General features: G+C 40.4%; 1 protein-coding gene across 1 annotated transcript in view; it reads right to left on the reverse strand.

The window, feature by feature from the left end:
* Positions 1–3,368: 3,368 nt before the first annotated feature.
* The window catches only part of NRBF2 (nuclear receptor binding factor 2), a 28,753-nt gene continuing 14,707 nt past the window's right edge, over positions 3,369–17,414 (reverse strand). The window contains exons 2-4 of the mRNA XM_052640394.1: positions 11,148–11,232; positions 6,182–6,222; positions 3,369–4,868 (exon numbers count right to left, since the gene is read on the reverse strand). Coding sequence (XP_052496354.1) covers positions 4,158–4,868; positions 6,182–6,222; positions 11,148–11,232 — 837 coding nt within the window. The 3' untranslated portion in view covers positions 3,369–4,157. The remainder of the gene's footprint in view (positions 4,869–6,181; positions 6,223–11,147; positions 11,233–17,414) is intronic.

Genomic DNA, 17,414 nt, shown 5'->3' on the forward strand with positions numbered 1-17,414 from the left:
AATAAATAAGCTGCAAGGATATACTGAACAGGGAATACAGCTGATATTTTGATTTTAAATGAGTAAAACTTATAAAAATAACAAATCACTATATGTACACCTGAAACTAATAAAACCCAACTACAGTTTTTTTAAAAGTATCTATACAGTGTTAAAAGCAGAAAGATAGTGTTTTAATGTTTTGAATTAACTTATCTAGAGACAAAGTATTTTCATTATTTCAATAACCTTGTGTTAAAACACTAGGGATAGACAATGGCTTCAAGAATGATTTTTAAAGTTATCTTATTTCCTTATAAGCATGGTTTCTGAATTCAGTATGGACTTACCTGTGGTTACATGACATTATACTGTTACTCCACACTTTCTCAAAGAAATGTTTTTGTTGACATTCTGTGAAAAGCTGAGAGTAAGAATTTAGAACTGCTTTCTAATGCCCAGTTATCTGGGTTCAAAAGCAGAGGCCACCACTGAGTAAGGACGGACAGGAGTGTACTCCACTCCCAGTACATGCATAATTCAATTTCATTTAGTGGAAGAAAGCTTTCCCTAAATCCCTTTCAGGGCCTTAAGCTACACAGAGAGAAGAGAGCACCTACAAACCCCGGCTAGGAGATGGGCCACGTGCCTTGTGGAATAGTGTTTTAAGCACCCACTCTGATAGTTCAGTTGGTAAAGAATCTGTCTGCAATGCAGGAGACCCTGGTTCGGGAAGATCCCCTGAAGGGAAAGGCAACCCACTCCAGTACTCTGGCCTGGAGAATTCCATGGACTGTGTAGTCCATGGGGTAGCTAAATCAGACACCACCTGAGCGACTTTCACTCACTCCATGGAGACAGTTAGGTTGCTGCAAACGTACCAAGTCATCTGGTCAAAAGGGATATACTGGGTTGGCCAAAAAATTCCTTCGGTTTTTAAGTAAAAATAAGAGACACACTTTTTGTTTTCACCAGGAACTTTATTGAACAATGTCAATCACCATTTTGTTCCACTACCTTCTGCCAATTTTCAGGCAACTTCATAATCCCATCTTCCCAATACTTTATCCTTTTAAGCAAAGGAAGCTGTTCCAGGTACCTTAACAGTCTTCCAGGGAATTGCCATTTTTTTCCATTGAGAGAATTTTGTAAAGACCCAAATACGTGGAAATCCGGAGGTGCAATGTCTGGTGAGTACAGTGGATGAATCAGAACTTCCCAGTCAAGCAGTCACCGTTTTGCCTGATCATCAAAGAAACGTGAGCTGATGGCAGATGACGCGCTGTCTGTTGACTAATTCCAGACACTATTTGTCGAGCACTACTTTCCCTTGGTCTAACTGGAAGCAGTATGCTTGTTGGAATTGTTTGGTTTTCCAGAGGAGCTCATAATAGAGGACTGACTCCCTTCCAATCCCACCATATCTACATCACCACCTTCTTTAGATGAAGACTGGCCTGAATTAAGTGTGGTTGGTGGTGGTTCATTTCACTTGCCCCATGATCTCTGCTGTTTTACCTCATGGAACAGTATCCACTTTTCATTGTCACATTGCCCATTCCTGTTCTAAAAATGAATGTTTTCATTAGAGGATCGTGTGCAGAAGTACGGTCAGGGTTTCTTTTGCTTAACTTATGTAGAACTCAAACATCAAAGGGAATAACAGAATCAAACTGGTGCAACTGATTTTCAAATTTGAGTTGGATATTTTGAAATATGTTGGCTATCTCCTGCATGGTATAATGGTGATTGTTCTCAATGTCTCGATTTGATCGCTATCAACTTCAACTGGTCTACCCGACTGTGGAGCATCATTCAGCAAGAATCACCAACTTCACAAACCTCTTGACACATTCCATCAGTCAGAACACCTCCATACACTGCACAAATCTTTTTTTGCATTTCAGTTGCATTTTTACCTCTCTTGAAATAATAAAGCATAATATGTCAAAAATATTTTCTTCCATTCTCAAAGTGAAAGTGAAGTCGCTCAGTCGTGCCAGACTCTTTACGACCCCATGGACAGTAGCCTGCACCAAGCTCCTCCGTCCATGGGATTTTCCAGGCAAGAGTACTGGAGTGGGTTGCCATTTCCTTCTCCAGGGAAATCTGGGAGACCCAGGGATCGAACCCAGGTCTCCCGCACTGTAGGCACACGCTTTACCATCTGAGCCACCAGGGAAGTCCTCCATTCTCAAAATTGCTACATAGAAATTGACCAATTTTGGTAACTTTTTAAAAGTGCACACTGATGTACAGTTGTCACAATACAATCTAAACTGTTTTGAGTGATGTTAAAGACAACTAAGTGCTACCAGAACCAGCTTATGGAAAAAAACAAATGAACCTTTTGGCCAACCCAATACATTCTACTGATAGACTCAAACACAAAACCTAAAAACAAGATGAAACAGGAGTACTAAAAAGTGTGAATGAATGCTTCAAAGACAATGGAAAAGTAAAGTTAGTCTACTTAACATGTATGTTAGTGGAAATGCACAGAACAGGGTCTTGTGGAATACATGTCAAACTGCTGAAAGTAATGGGGTAGGGGCGGGGGGTGGGGGGGGAAGGGAGATGGTAGAGGAAGAAAGGGAGGGTGTCTTACAAAGTGTTCACATCAAAACATAACATCTCATTTTTAAAAGTAAAATGGGCTAATAACAGTGTCATCACTGGCACAATCTTTCAAATCTCAACTTTTATAAGGAAAGTTAGGCAAGCAAGGTATTCCGAGTCTAGGATACTACAACACTGAGATGGACAATCAACAGAGAACAGAACTCTGATCCTATTTTAAGAAGCTAAGTTTATTTTTGGTCTCACCTGCCCCACGATGGGCACCCGAGAAAAGGGACCTCTGCGTGGCCACTTCGTCTCACCATCCTTCTGCTGGCTTCATCACTAGCCTGTGGGCCCAGCCCTGTCCCCTCAGCCCAGCTGTCCCCGTCCCCTCAGGAGATGCCATTCACCCATATTTTTGCCTCTCCCCCAGTGTACGCCTTAAACACACCCAGTGGCTTACACCCTTCTCTTTCACTTACACCTTCCTCCTCTCCCCGCTCCTGGAACATCACTGGACTCTGCAGAGGAGAAGATCCGGGTAGCGCTCTGCTACCTCTGCTCTGCACTGGAGCACGGCTGCCTCCAGCCTCAACACTGTCCCTGCCTGCCAGCCCACGAAGGCCAGGTACACAGAGGCTCAGCGACTTCCTTGTTCTCTTCCACCATAGCTGTAGAGGTAGCTGACTACAAAACATGAAGGAAATCTCTAATGTATCAAAGTAATTGTTTGACAGAATGTCTTCAAATTCATGTTCAAAATTTCCATTTCCAACACAGAAGCTGAACAAAACTTGCTTTTAACAAAGGTATAAAATACAATTACTTTATTGATTTATTACAATCAAATACTGCCGACTAGCATTACTTCACTCGTGCATCATTAAAAACAAAAGGATATTTCCTTGATATTTTCAAATGATGCATTACACAATAAACAAAAAAAGTTAGAACTTAAAATGCACCCTGATTAATAATGTAAACTGGTAATTAAAAAAAGCATAACTAATAATTTGGTTCCTTTCTTCATAAATGGAAATTTAAATATCTCTCCTGATAGTCTTGAGGTTATCATTATGTTACGAGTAGTGCAAAGTGTGGCACAGTTTCTTCTAGAAAGGTGTGTCTTACACACCTTACTGGACAAAGGAAACGTGCATGACAAGACGCGTACAGTCAATGCATGATGGAAAGCATGTTTCAAATCCAAGGCAGCCCCCTAGGCAACCATATTATTCAGGTTTCGCATTATCGTTTATGGCATTACAGATTAATTACACATAACATACTTCTATAAATTTTAACCCTGAAGATAAAAATAAACGTTGCTTGAAAAAAATTATTCCAGGTAGCCATTTGGTTTGTATCAGGAGAAAGTGAACCTCCAACAGTTTCGTATCTGCCAGGTCTGGAATCACTCACTGGAGTCAGTAAATGAGACGCGCGACATGCTCCGTGGTGGCTGTGCCGAGTCCTGCCAAGCCTCTTCTCTGCAGTGTGCCTGGCACAGCATCTGCGGGACTACCCTTGCACGCGGCTTTCCCTTCTTCATTGTCGCTAGATTATCTGTATTACCATATTTTTTCCTCTCTTTACCTCTTCTATGGCCTTCCCTTTTAATTATTCATAAATCCTTTCAGAAAATCCTCAGAGAGCTCCATGAGGGGAAGTTCTGGAGATGGGAAATCCAAGGGAGGAAGATTGGGTATTGGAATATCCTTGGCTTTCCCAGTGTTTGAGGCAAACTTCTGCCAGGTTGAAGAGGCTGTTGCAGTTTCTGAATGTGGTGGCAAGCTCCATAACTCTGACTTTTCTACAAAATCAGCATCTACATCAAGCTCCTTTTCTATTGGGCCTTTTAGAAGTCTGGCCTTTTCCGCCTTTAGCTGTTTATTCTCTCTCCGTAATCTTTCATTCTCAGCCACGAGGAATTCCACATGCCTCTTCAAATCTGCAATTTTGGTGGCCTGTTCCTCTATAATTGTTTTATCATCTTTTGGGGCTTTGCTTCCAATGCGTGGCTCTGCTGGCTCCCTCTTCTGCTGAAGTAAAAATAGTAGTGTGTCTGGATCCCTGTCAAAGACCCCCTGAATTTCAGGCAAGTGTTTCTCTGTGGAAAGGCTGTACTTCTGAGAGAGCAGGGGGCTCTGACCGTCTGCATCCTCAGCCGAGGGTCTGTGAGATGCCTGAAGCTGGGCAGCTGCTTCCTTGTCTGTGCTCTGCTGGGCTTTCAGTCTCTCCTCCCGCTTTGCCCTCTTCCATCTCTCCTGGATGAGGAGGAGCTGTTTCATGTGGCTATCCCTTTGCAGTTCCAGTGATAAGTGAGCCTATTACACAGAAAGAAAGGTACAACTTAACATTTTTTTAAACTCTCTTTAGTAATATCCAGTAAATGCTATTCTAGTATCTTCCTTTCTGAATAAGCCAGTATCACTTGAATTTTTAAAATTTATATTATGTTTGTAATTCCATAGAATGCCAAACATTTTCCAAAATAATAAATAGTCTTTCTAGGTAAGCTACCATCTTTATTCATAAACAAAACACTGTTTAAGAAGTCAGAGTAAGTCCTATTCCAATTCCAAATCAACACACTGAATCGTATCTTTTTTGAATGTGCCTCAGCCCTCTGCAATGCTATTTGTACTCAGCTTAAAATCAGAAAATTTCCAGTTTGGACTTCTATTCTACAACTAGCTAAAGTCCTTCTATCAGCAAGGGTTCCATGCATTGTCTATATTACATTGTTAACACAAGAAGTTCTGACAGGCAAAAGCAACTGCCCAGAATGGAACACAACTTCTACAGAACTGGTATTTTTGCCCCTGTCACTGAGATCCCTCAGATCTCCTTAAGTCAATTAGATTTACCAAATAACTCCTCTGTATCTGCCACTTTTATTAGCAGGAAATCACCTTTGGTTGAAGATTTAGCTTTGTATAAAGGCATTTTAAAACCCTCGGCAGGCCCTCCCCAAACACAGAAGACAATGTAAAGCCACTAGTGAAATAAAAGTGCCAGAACCGCTTAGGAGTTCAGGAAAAGACAGGTGTGGATTTAAATGGTCTTTGACAGGCAAAGGAAAGACCAAGTGGTTTCCCCTTGGCCAGGCCAGCTTGCTTACTGTGAGCTAAGTATCAGAAAAGGCATTAAGAGGGGTCTCTCAAAGACACACATGCCAATCTAAGGTCTATGAGAAAACCCTAGGGAAAAAAGGACAAGCAGTGTCTGCATGCCATCAGCAGCAATTTAGTCTTGGTTTTTATTTTATATTGGAGTACAGTCGATTTACAAAGTTGCATTAGTCTCAGGTGTACAGTAAAGTGAACCAGTTACAAATAAACATGTATCTGCTCTTCCAGATTCTTTCCCATAAAGGTCATCATAGAGTATTGAGCAGAGGTCCCTGTGCTGTGAAGTAGGTCTTTGTTGATTATCTATTTTATATACAGTAGTATGTGTATGTCAATTCATTTAATTTCCTTTCAGAAAAACTAATCTCTTCCCCATTTTATGTATTTTTGACTGCAGTGTTTTGGGAGGAGCCATATTTCCCTTCAAGAACTTTATTTTATACACAATTCAAGTCTCCACAAGAAAACCTTTCTAACCCTTGTGGGAAATATTAAAAGTGTCTCACCTGCTCAGACTGTGTTAGCTTCATGGCTTCAGAAAGATATGCTGGTTTTAAAAAAAAGAAAGGGCACATTAATATATGTCATCATTTTGTTATTAAAAGATCCAAGCACGAGTTTTAATACTCTTCCTGTGACAAAGAGAACTGGTCTTAGAAGCAATTCTGCTACACAGTTATCCTATTTCTGAAAAGGATTTTTTATTTTTTATTTTATTTATTTATTTTTTGAAAAGGATTTTTTAAAAAAGGATTCTTAACTTCCTCAAAGAGGGGATCTGTGATAATCAAATGGAGATTGATTCATACTTCACCTGGAGGAGCTGGTTCTTTTAAATCACTGTAGATTTCACAGTTAAGGAAGTAAAGATGACATTATCAGAAAAACAGAATTAGGGAAGATTAAAATCATATAAAAACCTATCAAAATCCTATTATGCTCATAGAAATATCAAGATATTAACTATCCATTACTTTTTACCCACATGAATACCTAGACTATCATTTTGGCCTCCTACAAAACCACTTTATTGAATTGTTTCTAAGTTATATCATCAGCCTACTATGAATTTGGTAGTTAAAAGTCCAAAGAACTCACCGACATTTATAATAAGCAGCTGCAGACAGAATTATGAAGTTTATGAAAATGAGCTAACTGCTGGAAACCATGGAGCCATGTTTCCCTTCAAGAGCTCATGATGCATTTGTGAACTATACTCCCAGCCCTTTCCCACTTAATCTTTCTGTGGAGTTTATATTTTGTTGTATTCCTCTGTAAGCCCTTTTATAGCTTGTCTGGAACAAGATGGAGTATAAATAACAAGTATTATTAGCAACAGTAAAAATTAACAAGTAGTAACGGGCCTCCCTGGTGGCTCAGAGGTTAAAGCGTCTACCTGGAATGAGGGAGACCCAGGTTCGATCCCTGGGTCGGGAAGATCCCCTGGAGAAAGAAACGGCAACCCACTCCAGTACTCTAGCCTGGAGAATCCCATGGAGGGAGGAGCCCGGTAGACTACAGTCCATGGGGTCGAAAAGAGTCGGACACGACTGTGTAACTTCACTTTCACTTTTCACTTTCAGTATTAGTAACAAGTTGTGTCCAATTAATCCTCATTTTTTATCTCTTCCTCACTATAAACTTTTTGGCATCTCTCACACATTAAGCTCCTTCTTGCCTTTTTGCTGACACTACAGGCACTGCTTTCTGTCTATTCTTAATCCAAATATTTTAATGATTTTCTAAGTTCGTGACTTGGAACTATTGTCTGCCAGGTTCTATCACAGTCTTTAAGACAGACTAACTGGATGCTCCCTCTCCGTCAGAAAACAGAGTTGGTTATACAGCCTTTGTTCCACCCATATTAAATTTTTTTTCTCAACATTCTTTTACTCCTATGTTAAGTCTGTATAACTGCATACAGACCATTTCTTTTCCTTTTCTTCAGGTTTAAGTCTGTTGAGACATTCTATTCCTTACTGTGAAAGTGTGGATAAATTTCCCTAGACATCCCTCCCATTCCCTCTGCATACATCTGTCTCCCTGTATGAACTCCAGTTTGCTTTACATTGTTTCTCAACAAACGAAAGTTTCACAAAACTATGCTTACTTAACCCAAATGGAATACCTCCCTTTGTAGAATCCTGAAACTATAACATGACAGAAGACACCCAAGGACACTGAGTTCCCAAAGAGCAGAGAACTCAGCAAGAGTCACACTGTCATTTGAAAGATTTACCCAATGTCATTTTAAAATCTGAGCCTTTAAAAGTTACTTTAAAAGAAAAAAAAATTATTAAAAAAAATTATTTTAATTAGAGGATAAAGACAATATTGTGGTGGTGGTTTTTAATCTGTTTGCATGGTAATGAATTTGCCCCACAGCCACAACAGGAACAAGTGCCCGCCATGACAAAAATGTCAGGAGAGAATACTCATCTCAGAAAATCTAACAGTGTGGTTAAACTCCTTCCTTCAACCATGATACAAGGCTAGTATTTAAAGTAAATACTAAGCAGATGATGAGGAAAAGGAATTAAGAATATCTGAAGAATCTATTACTTTTTAACAACATCATCCAACCAGTCCATCCTGAAGGAGATCAGCCCTGGGATTTCTTTGGAAGGACTGATGCTAAAGCTGAAGCTCCAGTACTTTGGCCACCTCATGCGAAGAGTTGACTCATTGGAAAAGACTCTGATGCTGGCAGGGGTTGGGGGCAGGAGGAGAAGGGGACGACAGAGGATGAGATGGCTGGATGGCATCACTGACTCGATGGACGTGAGTCTGAGTGAACCCCAGGAGTTGGTGCTGGACAGGGAGGCCTGGCGTGCTGCGATTCATGGGGTCGCAGAGTCGGACACGACTGAGCGGCTGGACTGAACTGAACTGCTACTCTATCAGGAACCTGTCGAGCTGCCACAGCCTATCTGCACACACACAGCACTGACTGCACAACCAAGACTGCTGTGCTCCGGGTCAGTTCTGTGACACCGCAGCCTCAGGAGAGGGTTCAGGTCGAGGTCTACTTCCAGGTATAAACACACACTCTCAAGTCTGCTCACCTTCCGAAAAGCTCACTTTGAGTTCTAAACATTGTTAATGGCTGTTACCAACTTCCCATTTAAGCTTTTGCCCTTTTTGCTGTCTGTGAAAGAAAAGAAATCCACGTAGAGACTGGGCTGCATAAGACTGACAAGGGAGAGCTGCAGCAACCCAGTTACAGCTGCTGACCAAGGATTAGAGCAGTACAGTCCTCTAACAGTGTGAGTTCTTGGTAGTTTATAGCTTCTTCAACATTTTTTTCAATAGAGTGTGGTAAAAATAAGTACTCCTCCTCCTCCTCCCTACCCCCTCTCAGACTGAAGGTTTTCTTTCTGAGTTTGGTATCTCAGCTGATCAAGTAACCTCTACACATTCACAAAGCACTATCAGAACACTACCCTGCACAGAGGATATGAGTCCTTAGCGCTGTAGTCTCAGGGTCTCCCCTGCTCTTCAAAGGAGGCCCCTTCTTCTGCTAGTGAATTCTCTCACTTCAGGCTTTTGCTCCCAACATTCCTCAGATGAGGACCTTCCCCTGCTGTGCCTCTAACATGATTTCCAAACACTAAGCTGCTTACTCTCAGGATATATTTACATCCACAGCTCCCAAAACAGCTCTGTTCAAGCCCAGACGTTAAGTCAATTTAGAACACACTGAGTTCATTCGGTCCACATTAATTCTCAAAGTAGCATCACATTCACAACTCTACTCTGAAACACAACACAAAGCTATTTTCAAACAAGTCAAAACTCCACATCAAATCAGCTGGCTGGGATTAAGTAACCACACTTAAAGTTGTACCTCCAAAATTAGAGCTAATGGAATCCAACAAACTGCCTTTATCTTTTCTACCCCTGACAAAGTCACAGAATTTAGATAAAGAGAAAGGGGGACAGGTGTTTAAAGCCCAGCATTAATTTTAAGTCTTCCAATGGAAACAGGAATATAGACTAGGAATGAAAGACACTTCCCTCCCAAGCAGGAAGGGAAGATCCCACGTGCTGCTGAGCACCTAAGCCTGCAAGCCGCACGACTGAGCCCAGGCTGTGCGCGCAGCTGCTGAAGCCCGTGTGCCCTCGACCCTGTGCTCTGCGGCAGGAGGAGCCACCACCACGAGCAGCTGGGGCACCGCAACAAAGGCCCAGGACAGCCAACAGTAAAAGCGACGAACAAATCTTAAACAACAACAACAACATTTATACCTTTTATATACTCAGAATATCCTACCAATCAGAGACACTGCTTTGGGAAAGCAAGTGTTCTCCTTTCTTGCTCCAAGTAATAAATCCTTCCTTCTCTGGGGGAAAAAAGAATATTCTGCCAATCAACACACAATCCACACTGTGAGGCACGGCCAAGTAGTTATAATAATGAATTTAAAACCACAAAGATTTATGGGATACATACAATGTGCTCAGCCCTACAGCTGAAGGATACACTTCAGTGGCAAAACTAACTCTTCAAACCTAAGACTTGAAATTTTCTCTCAAAATTACTGACTTTAGGCGAAAATCACTGACATAGAAGGACTTTTCTAAACCAGTCTCCACTGTGCTGTCTATATTTCAGCAGTAAGGCAACATAGAAGATTCTGCCAGGAAAAAACAGGACACTGATTATGGTACTGACCTCAGGGAAAGGAGGTGCCTTTCTCTAGCAGGAAGACTACAGGGCCTGCTCGAAGAATGGTGGCCACCCCGACTTAGGATGTACCACTCCCACTCCTAAGCTTTCAGGTTCGTTACTCGGCCAACAGAAACCAGTCTGTACAGAACAGACCCTGGAGAGCTATTTCTGAGTTCAACACATACTAACTTTTATGACTGGGATAAAATAAGGTGTTTGAAAGGAATCCAGTAATTCTAAATGTCATACCTAAAGAAGGTCATCAGCGGCATGATACTATAGGCATGAATGTATAGATGAAACATTCAGAAGGGAGCTAAAGAAAGACCACAGGAACGGGTTTTGATGGGTTTTCCATTATCAGCACCTTAGGAAACAGAAACTCAGTGAAAATTAATTGGCTGGAATTAGTTATTAATTCCAGAACCCAAAATGGCTAAATATTTGAAATCCAAACTCCTCTATAACAACTAAGATGAACTGACAGACAGACACTTACTGCAATCACTTCTGTCTCTGGGGAATCTTCCAGCTCAGAAAGTTGTGTCCAGGCATCATTTACCAATGAGGCAAATCCAATTTCCATGATTTAGAAAGACTAGGCTAAGAGGAGCTGGAAAACCTAACACACTAACTTGAAGCTATGTTCCAGTGGGTCAGTACTCAGTGTGGCGTATATGCAGGGCAAGAACACACCATTACTCTTGTGACTTTCATCCTAAATACTGTGTTGAGAGGCACTAGAAAAAAGAAACTGCCAAGCAGTTTCAGACTCAATACTACTTAAAAAGAATACTCACCTGCAGCCTTTTTGTGACAAGAAATAGCCTCTTCGTATTTCCCTGCAGCTAACAAACGATCTGCTCGTCTGCTCTGTTGATGGGCCTAGAAGAAAAACATTCCTGAGTTCTTTACTTAAAATAAAAAAAAAGAAAAAACACAACTTTTAAGACAGTAACGCTGTTTGTTGCCACATGTGCCAAACCATTACAACTCTATCTAAAACTGGGGAAATCTAATGTGTAGTATCTGAAAGGACTGGTAACTTCCTTCAACTCTACTAATAAATTATCAAGGTTAATACCAGGCACTAACTCCTTCAAGGTGCTCACATTCGTCAAAGATTAACCAAGAGTTAAAATCAGATTGTTACTCAAAACGTATACTTTCTTGTCTTTTAATTCATTCTTTCAACATTTAAGTTACTGTTTACATTACATCTTAAAGATTAAAAATTCATACATTATACAGTTGAGGAATTAATGATACCAATATTTAATGTTATGGTGGATATTTTTTCAGGTACAACTCACCCAAACAACAAACTCATAAGTACTGAACGCATACTTGGATTAACTACGTAGTCACTTGTCTCCTTACATCTGTGTTACATTTAAGAATTATTACAATTCTCTGAAATGTGTTTCACCTCTTATAAAAGGGAGCTCCCTAGACTCATAGCGGTCACATATCTTACATTAAGTTATATAGTTAGCAGGCAAGGAGAAAGAAACTGAAGTCTTCCAACTAGGCTAATGTTTTCCTCACTAACAAACTCAGAGATAATTTAACAAAGCTAGTCAAAGTGGAAAAAGCACTATACACGTATGTTCATAGCAGCATTATTCACAGCAGTCAAAAAGAGGAAGTAACCTAAGCATCAATAGAAAAATGAACAAAATGTTGTATATATGTACCGTGTAAAATCAGCCTGAAGAGAGAGGAAACTGACCCATGCTGTAAACATGGATGAACTTTAAGGACCTGAAGCTAATAATGAAATATAGCATGAGCCACTTAAAGAAAAACAAACACTGTATGATCCCACTTATGAGGTATCTGTGCTCAGTCTTTCAGTCATGTCTTGACTCTCTGCGACCCCACAGACTATAGCCCACCAGGCTCCTCTGTCCATGGGATTCTCCAGGCAAGAGTACTGGAGTGGGCTGCCATGCCCTTCTCCAGGGATCCTCCAGCCCAGGGACTGAACCCTCATCTCCTGTGTCGGCAGGCTGATTCTTTACCACTGAGATATCTGGGAAGCCCAAAGACATATTTAAAGTAGTCAAATTCATAAAGCCTGAAAGTAGAATGGTGGTTGCCAGAGACCGGGGGAAAGAAAGGTGGGACGAGTTTCATTTTTACAAGATGAAAAAGTTCTGGACATCTGCTGCACAAAAATGTGAATATTCTTAACACTACTGAACTGTACATTTAAAAATTACAGACGGCAAATTTGGGCGATCTCTGATGGTCTAGTGGTTAGAATCGGTGCTTCCACTGCCACAGCCCAGGTTCAATCCCTGATCAGGGAACTGAGATCCCATAAGCCACATGGTGTGGTCAAAAATTTTTTTAATTAAAAAAAAAATCAGAGATGGAAAATTGTATGTCTTCTGTACTTTACCTTAGTGTTTTTAACAGCAAAAATAAAATCTGTGTCAGGTGTAAAATGATTCATCTTGAATGCTTTTCAAAAAATGTGCCACTGATGCTTCATAAGAACATTTCAGAGGATCACTTTTGTAACTGAGATTAGAAATATTCTGAGCATGCTTACAAATCATGCTCAGTGGAAAACAGGCGAAGAAGGGCACAGTCCACTTCAGGCAATGCATGCTGTCTACATTTCTCCTGTCTCTACTTCAGTAAGGAAGAGGAACACTTAGAAACAAGGTCATTCTTCCAGTTGTTTCAGAGGCTTCTTACTCTTCAAACAGTAAACAAACTTTTTCTCTAAGTTTCAATTCATTCCTAAAAAAGGGGGGGCAGGTAACAAGAAATGACTATGGGCTGAAAATAATTTCAACCATGGAGTCTTGGACTGAAGAAAGAACACATGTTCTGAACACAGGAATATTACATAGTATCCAGAAATGATAGAGATCTTTGGGAAGAGAACGTACATGATGAAGAAAACTAAGTTACGACCAACATGATTTCTCCAAGAAATGTATTCTGAGTATAGCTTAAACAAGTGACACTCCGGTTCTAGGTAGGGGGAAAAAATGAAAGAACCAAAGGCTTTACCTTTCTAGGCTTTGAAAGAAGCCCTCTAGAAGAGACAGTGTTCTCTTGAAATCCAAAAGTACTTTCTAACTAGAATGGCACAGCGCAGGCAAAGCTCTACCAAGAACCTGGGGCACTGGGGACAAGTCCTCACTCTCCCACTGCTAAGTCGCATCAGTCATGTCCAACTCTGTGTGACCCCATAGATGGCAGCCCATCAGGCTCCTCTGTCCCTGGGATTCTTCAGGCGAGAACACTGGAGTGGGTTGCCACTTCCTTCTCCAATGCATGAAAGTGAAAAGTGAAAGGAAGTCACTTAGTCGTGTCCGACTCTTAGCGACCCCACGGACTGCAGCCCACCAGGCTCCTCTGTCCATGGGAGTTTCCAGGCAAGAGTACTGGAGTGGGGTGCCAGTGCCTTCTCCGCACTCTCCCACTAAAACCAGCCATATTATCTGGGCCTTCAGGGTCTGTTTCCTCACTTGTAAAATGACGGAGTTAGACCACATCTGTGCTTCTTAAGTTTTAACTGAATCTGAATGCCCTGCGAAATACATGTAGACGACTCTTCAGTAGGACCTCAGATTCCACCAGTAAAGCTAGACCCACAGGTTCCCAGATGCACCTGAGAAGCAGGGATGAGATGCTCTCTGTGGTTACCTCATTCTAACGCTGTGTCTTTAGTTTCTGTCCAATGACATCAATCCCTTTCTACCTTGGACCGTATTTATGAAGCTCCCTAGTTAAACTTCAAGTTTCACAAAAAGAATATTTTTTCTTTCTCATATCCTTTTTCATCATGGTTTATTACAGGATATTGAATATACTTCCCTGTGTTATACAGTTGGTCCTTGTTGGTTATCTTCTTTATATACTGTAGGCTATGTCTGCTAATCCCAAGTTGCCCCACCCCATTTCCCCTTTGCTAACCATGAATTTTCTGTGAGACTGTCTGTTTCACAGAAAAATTTATTTGTGTCATATTTTTAAATACCACATATAAGTGACCTCATATGGTATTTCCTTCTCTGACTTACTTCACTTGTTATGATAACCTCCAGGCCCATCCATGTTGCTACAAATGGCATTATTTCATTTTTTTTGTGGCTGAGTAATATTCCATGTGTACATATGACACAACACCTTTATCCATTCACCCGTCCATGAACCTGTTTCCATGTGTGGGGTACTGTAATAGTGCTGCTATGAAAATAGGTGTATATGTATCTTTTAAACTGGAGTTGTGTCTGGATATATGCATGGGAGCGAGACTGCTGGATCGTATGTACAGCTATTTTTCGTTTAAGGGACTCCAACACTGTTTTTCACAGCAGCTGTACCAACTTACATTCCCACCAACAGTGTAGAATTCCTTTTCCCACACTCTCTCCAGCATTTTTAATTTGTAGAATTTTTTTAGTGATGGTCATTCTGACTGATGTGAGGTGGTATCTCATTGTAGTTTTGATTTGAATTTCTCTAATAATTAGTAATGTTGAACATCTTTTCATGTGCCTACTGGCCATCTGTATATCTTCTTTGAAGAAATGTGTGTTTGGGTCTTCTGCCCATTTTTAATCAAGTTGTTTATTTTTTTGTTATGAGCTGTTAGAATATTTTGGAAATTAAGCCCTTGTCAGTCAGATAGCTTGCAAATATTTTCTCCCATTCTGTAGGCTGTTTTTCTGTTTATGGCTTCCTTTGCCATGCAAAGCTTCTAAGTTTGATTAGATCCCGTTTGTTTATTTCTATTGCCTTGGGAGACTACCCTAGGAAAACATCGCCATGATTTATGTCACAGAATGTTTTGCCTATGTTCTTTTCTAGGAATTCAATGTTGTCATGTCAAGTCTTTAAGCCATTGTGAGTTTATTTCTGTCTATGGTATGAAATAAACTTTTTCTTTTTTTTCATTTCAAAACCAGAGAAACCAAAAGTTCTCAAGTGGTAAGACCAGGATCTCATGGCTCTTCCAACTCCCCTAAAACTTCTCCATGTAAAATTCAATCTCTGATCACTCTGCCAATTCAGGAGTTACATCTCATTTTAAAACGCACACCTAGTTATCTGGCACGTGAGCAATCAAATTCCCTATTAAAATACAAGTCCTACACCAAATTCTTGTTAGACATCCAGCAAATGCTGACTGTTGAGGTTTTCAAATCTCAACTTGAGCATTTATTAGACACTGGAACTTGGCTTTAACTTCCTGCCCAAGTTTTCTCATCTTTAAGATGAGAATGTTGTGAAAATTAAATGAGTTGAAAGACAATAAAAGGGACTTGCCTGGTGGTCCAGTAGTTTAAAATCTGCCTTCCAATGCAGGGAAGGTGGGTTCCATCCCTAGTCAGGGAACCAAGATTCCACATGCCATGGGGCAACTAAGCCCACCCACTGCAACTACTTAGCCCACACTCTGGAGCCCATATATCACAACTAGAGAGCCCACACACCGCAGGCACCAAGCCCACGTGCCACAGCCAGAGAGCAGCTGGGCCCCTGCGCCCCGATGAAGAGCCTGTGTGCCACAACTAAGGCCCAACACAGTCAAATAAATACTATTTTTAAAAAGAATTTAAAAGCATCAGAGCTATCTACCACCATAAAATGTATGATGTGGTAGAAGAGACTAAAACTGCATTCTCTTTCAACTAAAGATACTGCACAAAACTTACTTTCATGTAGTTCTTATTTTTAAAACAATTTTTAAAGATCTTTCCTAAAGCAAAGATTATATGGTCATTTATTTATATCTGTTTTGTTATATACAGAACATTCTATCCGAAAGCAACAAAATACACATTCTTCAAGTGCTCAAAGAACATCCTCCAGGATAGATAATAGTGTTAGACCACAAAACAAGTCTTAATAAACCTAAAAAGACTGAAATTATTTCAAGGCATCTTTTCCAGCCACTACGGAAACTAATTACAAGAAGAAATAAATTATAAGAAGAAAACTGGAAAAACTGTAACTATGTGGAGATTAAATAGCATGCCACTGAACAATGAATAAGTCAAAGGAGAAATCAGAAGAGAAATAAAAAATACTTTGAGACAAATGAAAATGGAAATAAAACATACTAAAACTTATGAGATGCAGCAAAAGCAATTCTAAGAGGGAAGTTCATATGGATAAAAGCCTACCTTGCAGAACCAGAAAAATCTCCAATAATCTAACTTTACACCTCAAGGAACTAGGAAAAAAAATGATGCCCAAGGTTAGTAGAAGAAAGGAAATAACAAAGATCAGAGCAGAAACAGACAAAATAGAGATTAAAAAAAAAAAAAAAAAACAGAAAAGATCAGTAAAACCAAGAGCTAGTTCTTTGAAAAGATTAACAAAATTGACAAACCTATAGCTATACTCAACAAGTATACTGAAGTGAAGAGCCGACTCATTGGAAAAGGCCCTGATGCTGGGCAAGACTGAAGGCAGGAGGAGAAGGGGGCAACAGAGGATGAGATGGTTGGACGGCATCACTGACTCAACGGACATGAGTTTGAGCAAACTTTGGGAGATGGTGGAGGACAGGAAAACCCGGCATGCTGCTGTCCATGGGGTCACAAAGAGTTGGCCATAACTGAACAGCAATACTCAAAGAAGAAAAAAAGAGAAGATTCAAGTAAAATTTTAAAATGAGGGAATTTCCTGGTGGTCCAGTAGTTAGGACTCACTGCTTTCACTGCTGTGGCCTGGATTCAATTCCTAGTTGGGGAATTAAGATCCCACAAGCCATATAATGTGGCCAACTCCCCCACCCCCACTTCCCCAAACAAACAAAAAACAAAAATGAAAGATGTTACAACAGATAACACAGAAATACAAAGGATCATAAAAGACTATTATGAACAATTATCAATATATGCCAACAAACTGGGCAACCTAGAAAAAAATGGATGAATTCCTAGGGAAAAAAGCTTTGGAAAAAAAAAAACCAGAAAACCTGAACAGACCAATAAGAGGCATACCTCTAAGATATTTCAAGTTCAGTTCCAGGCCACTGCAATAAAGCGAATGCCAGAGTAAAACAAGTTACACAATTTTTTTGGTTTCCC

This window comes from Budorcas taxicolor, chromosome 5, assembly GCF_023091745.1.
Source record: "Budorcas taxicolor isolate Tak-1 chromosome 5, Takin1.1, whole genome shotgun sequence".
Lineage (NCBI taxonomy): Eukaryota > Metazoa > Chordata > Mammalia > Artiodactyla > Bovidae > Budorcas > Budorcas taxicolor.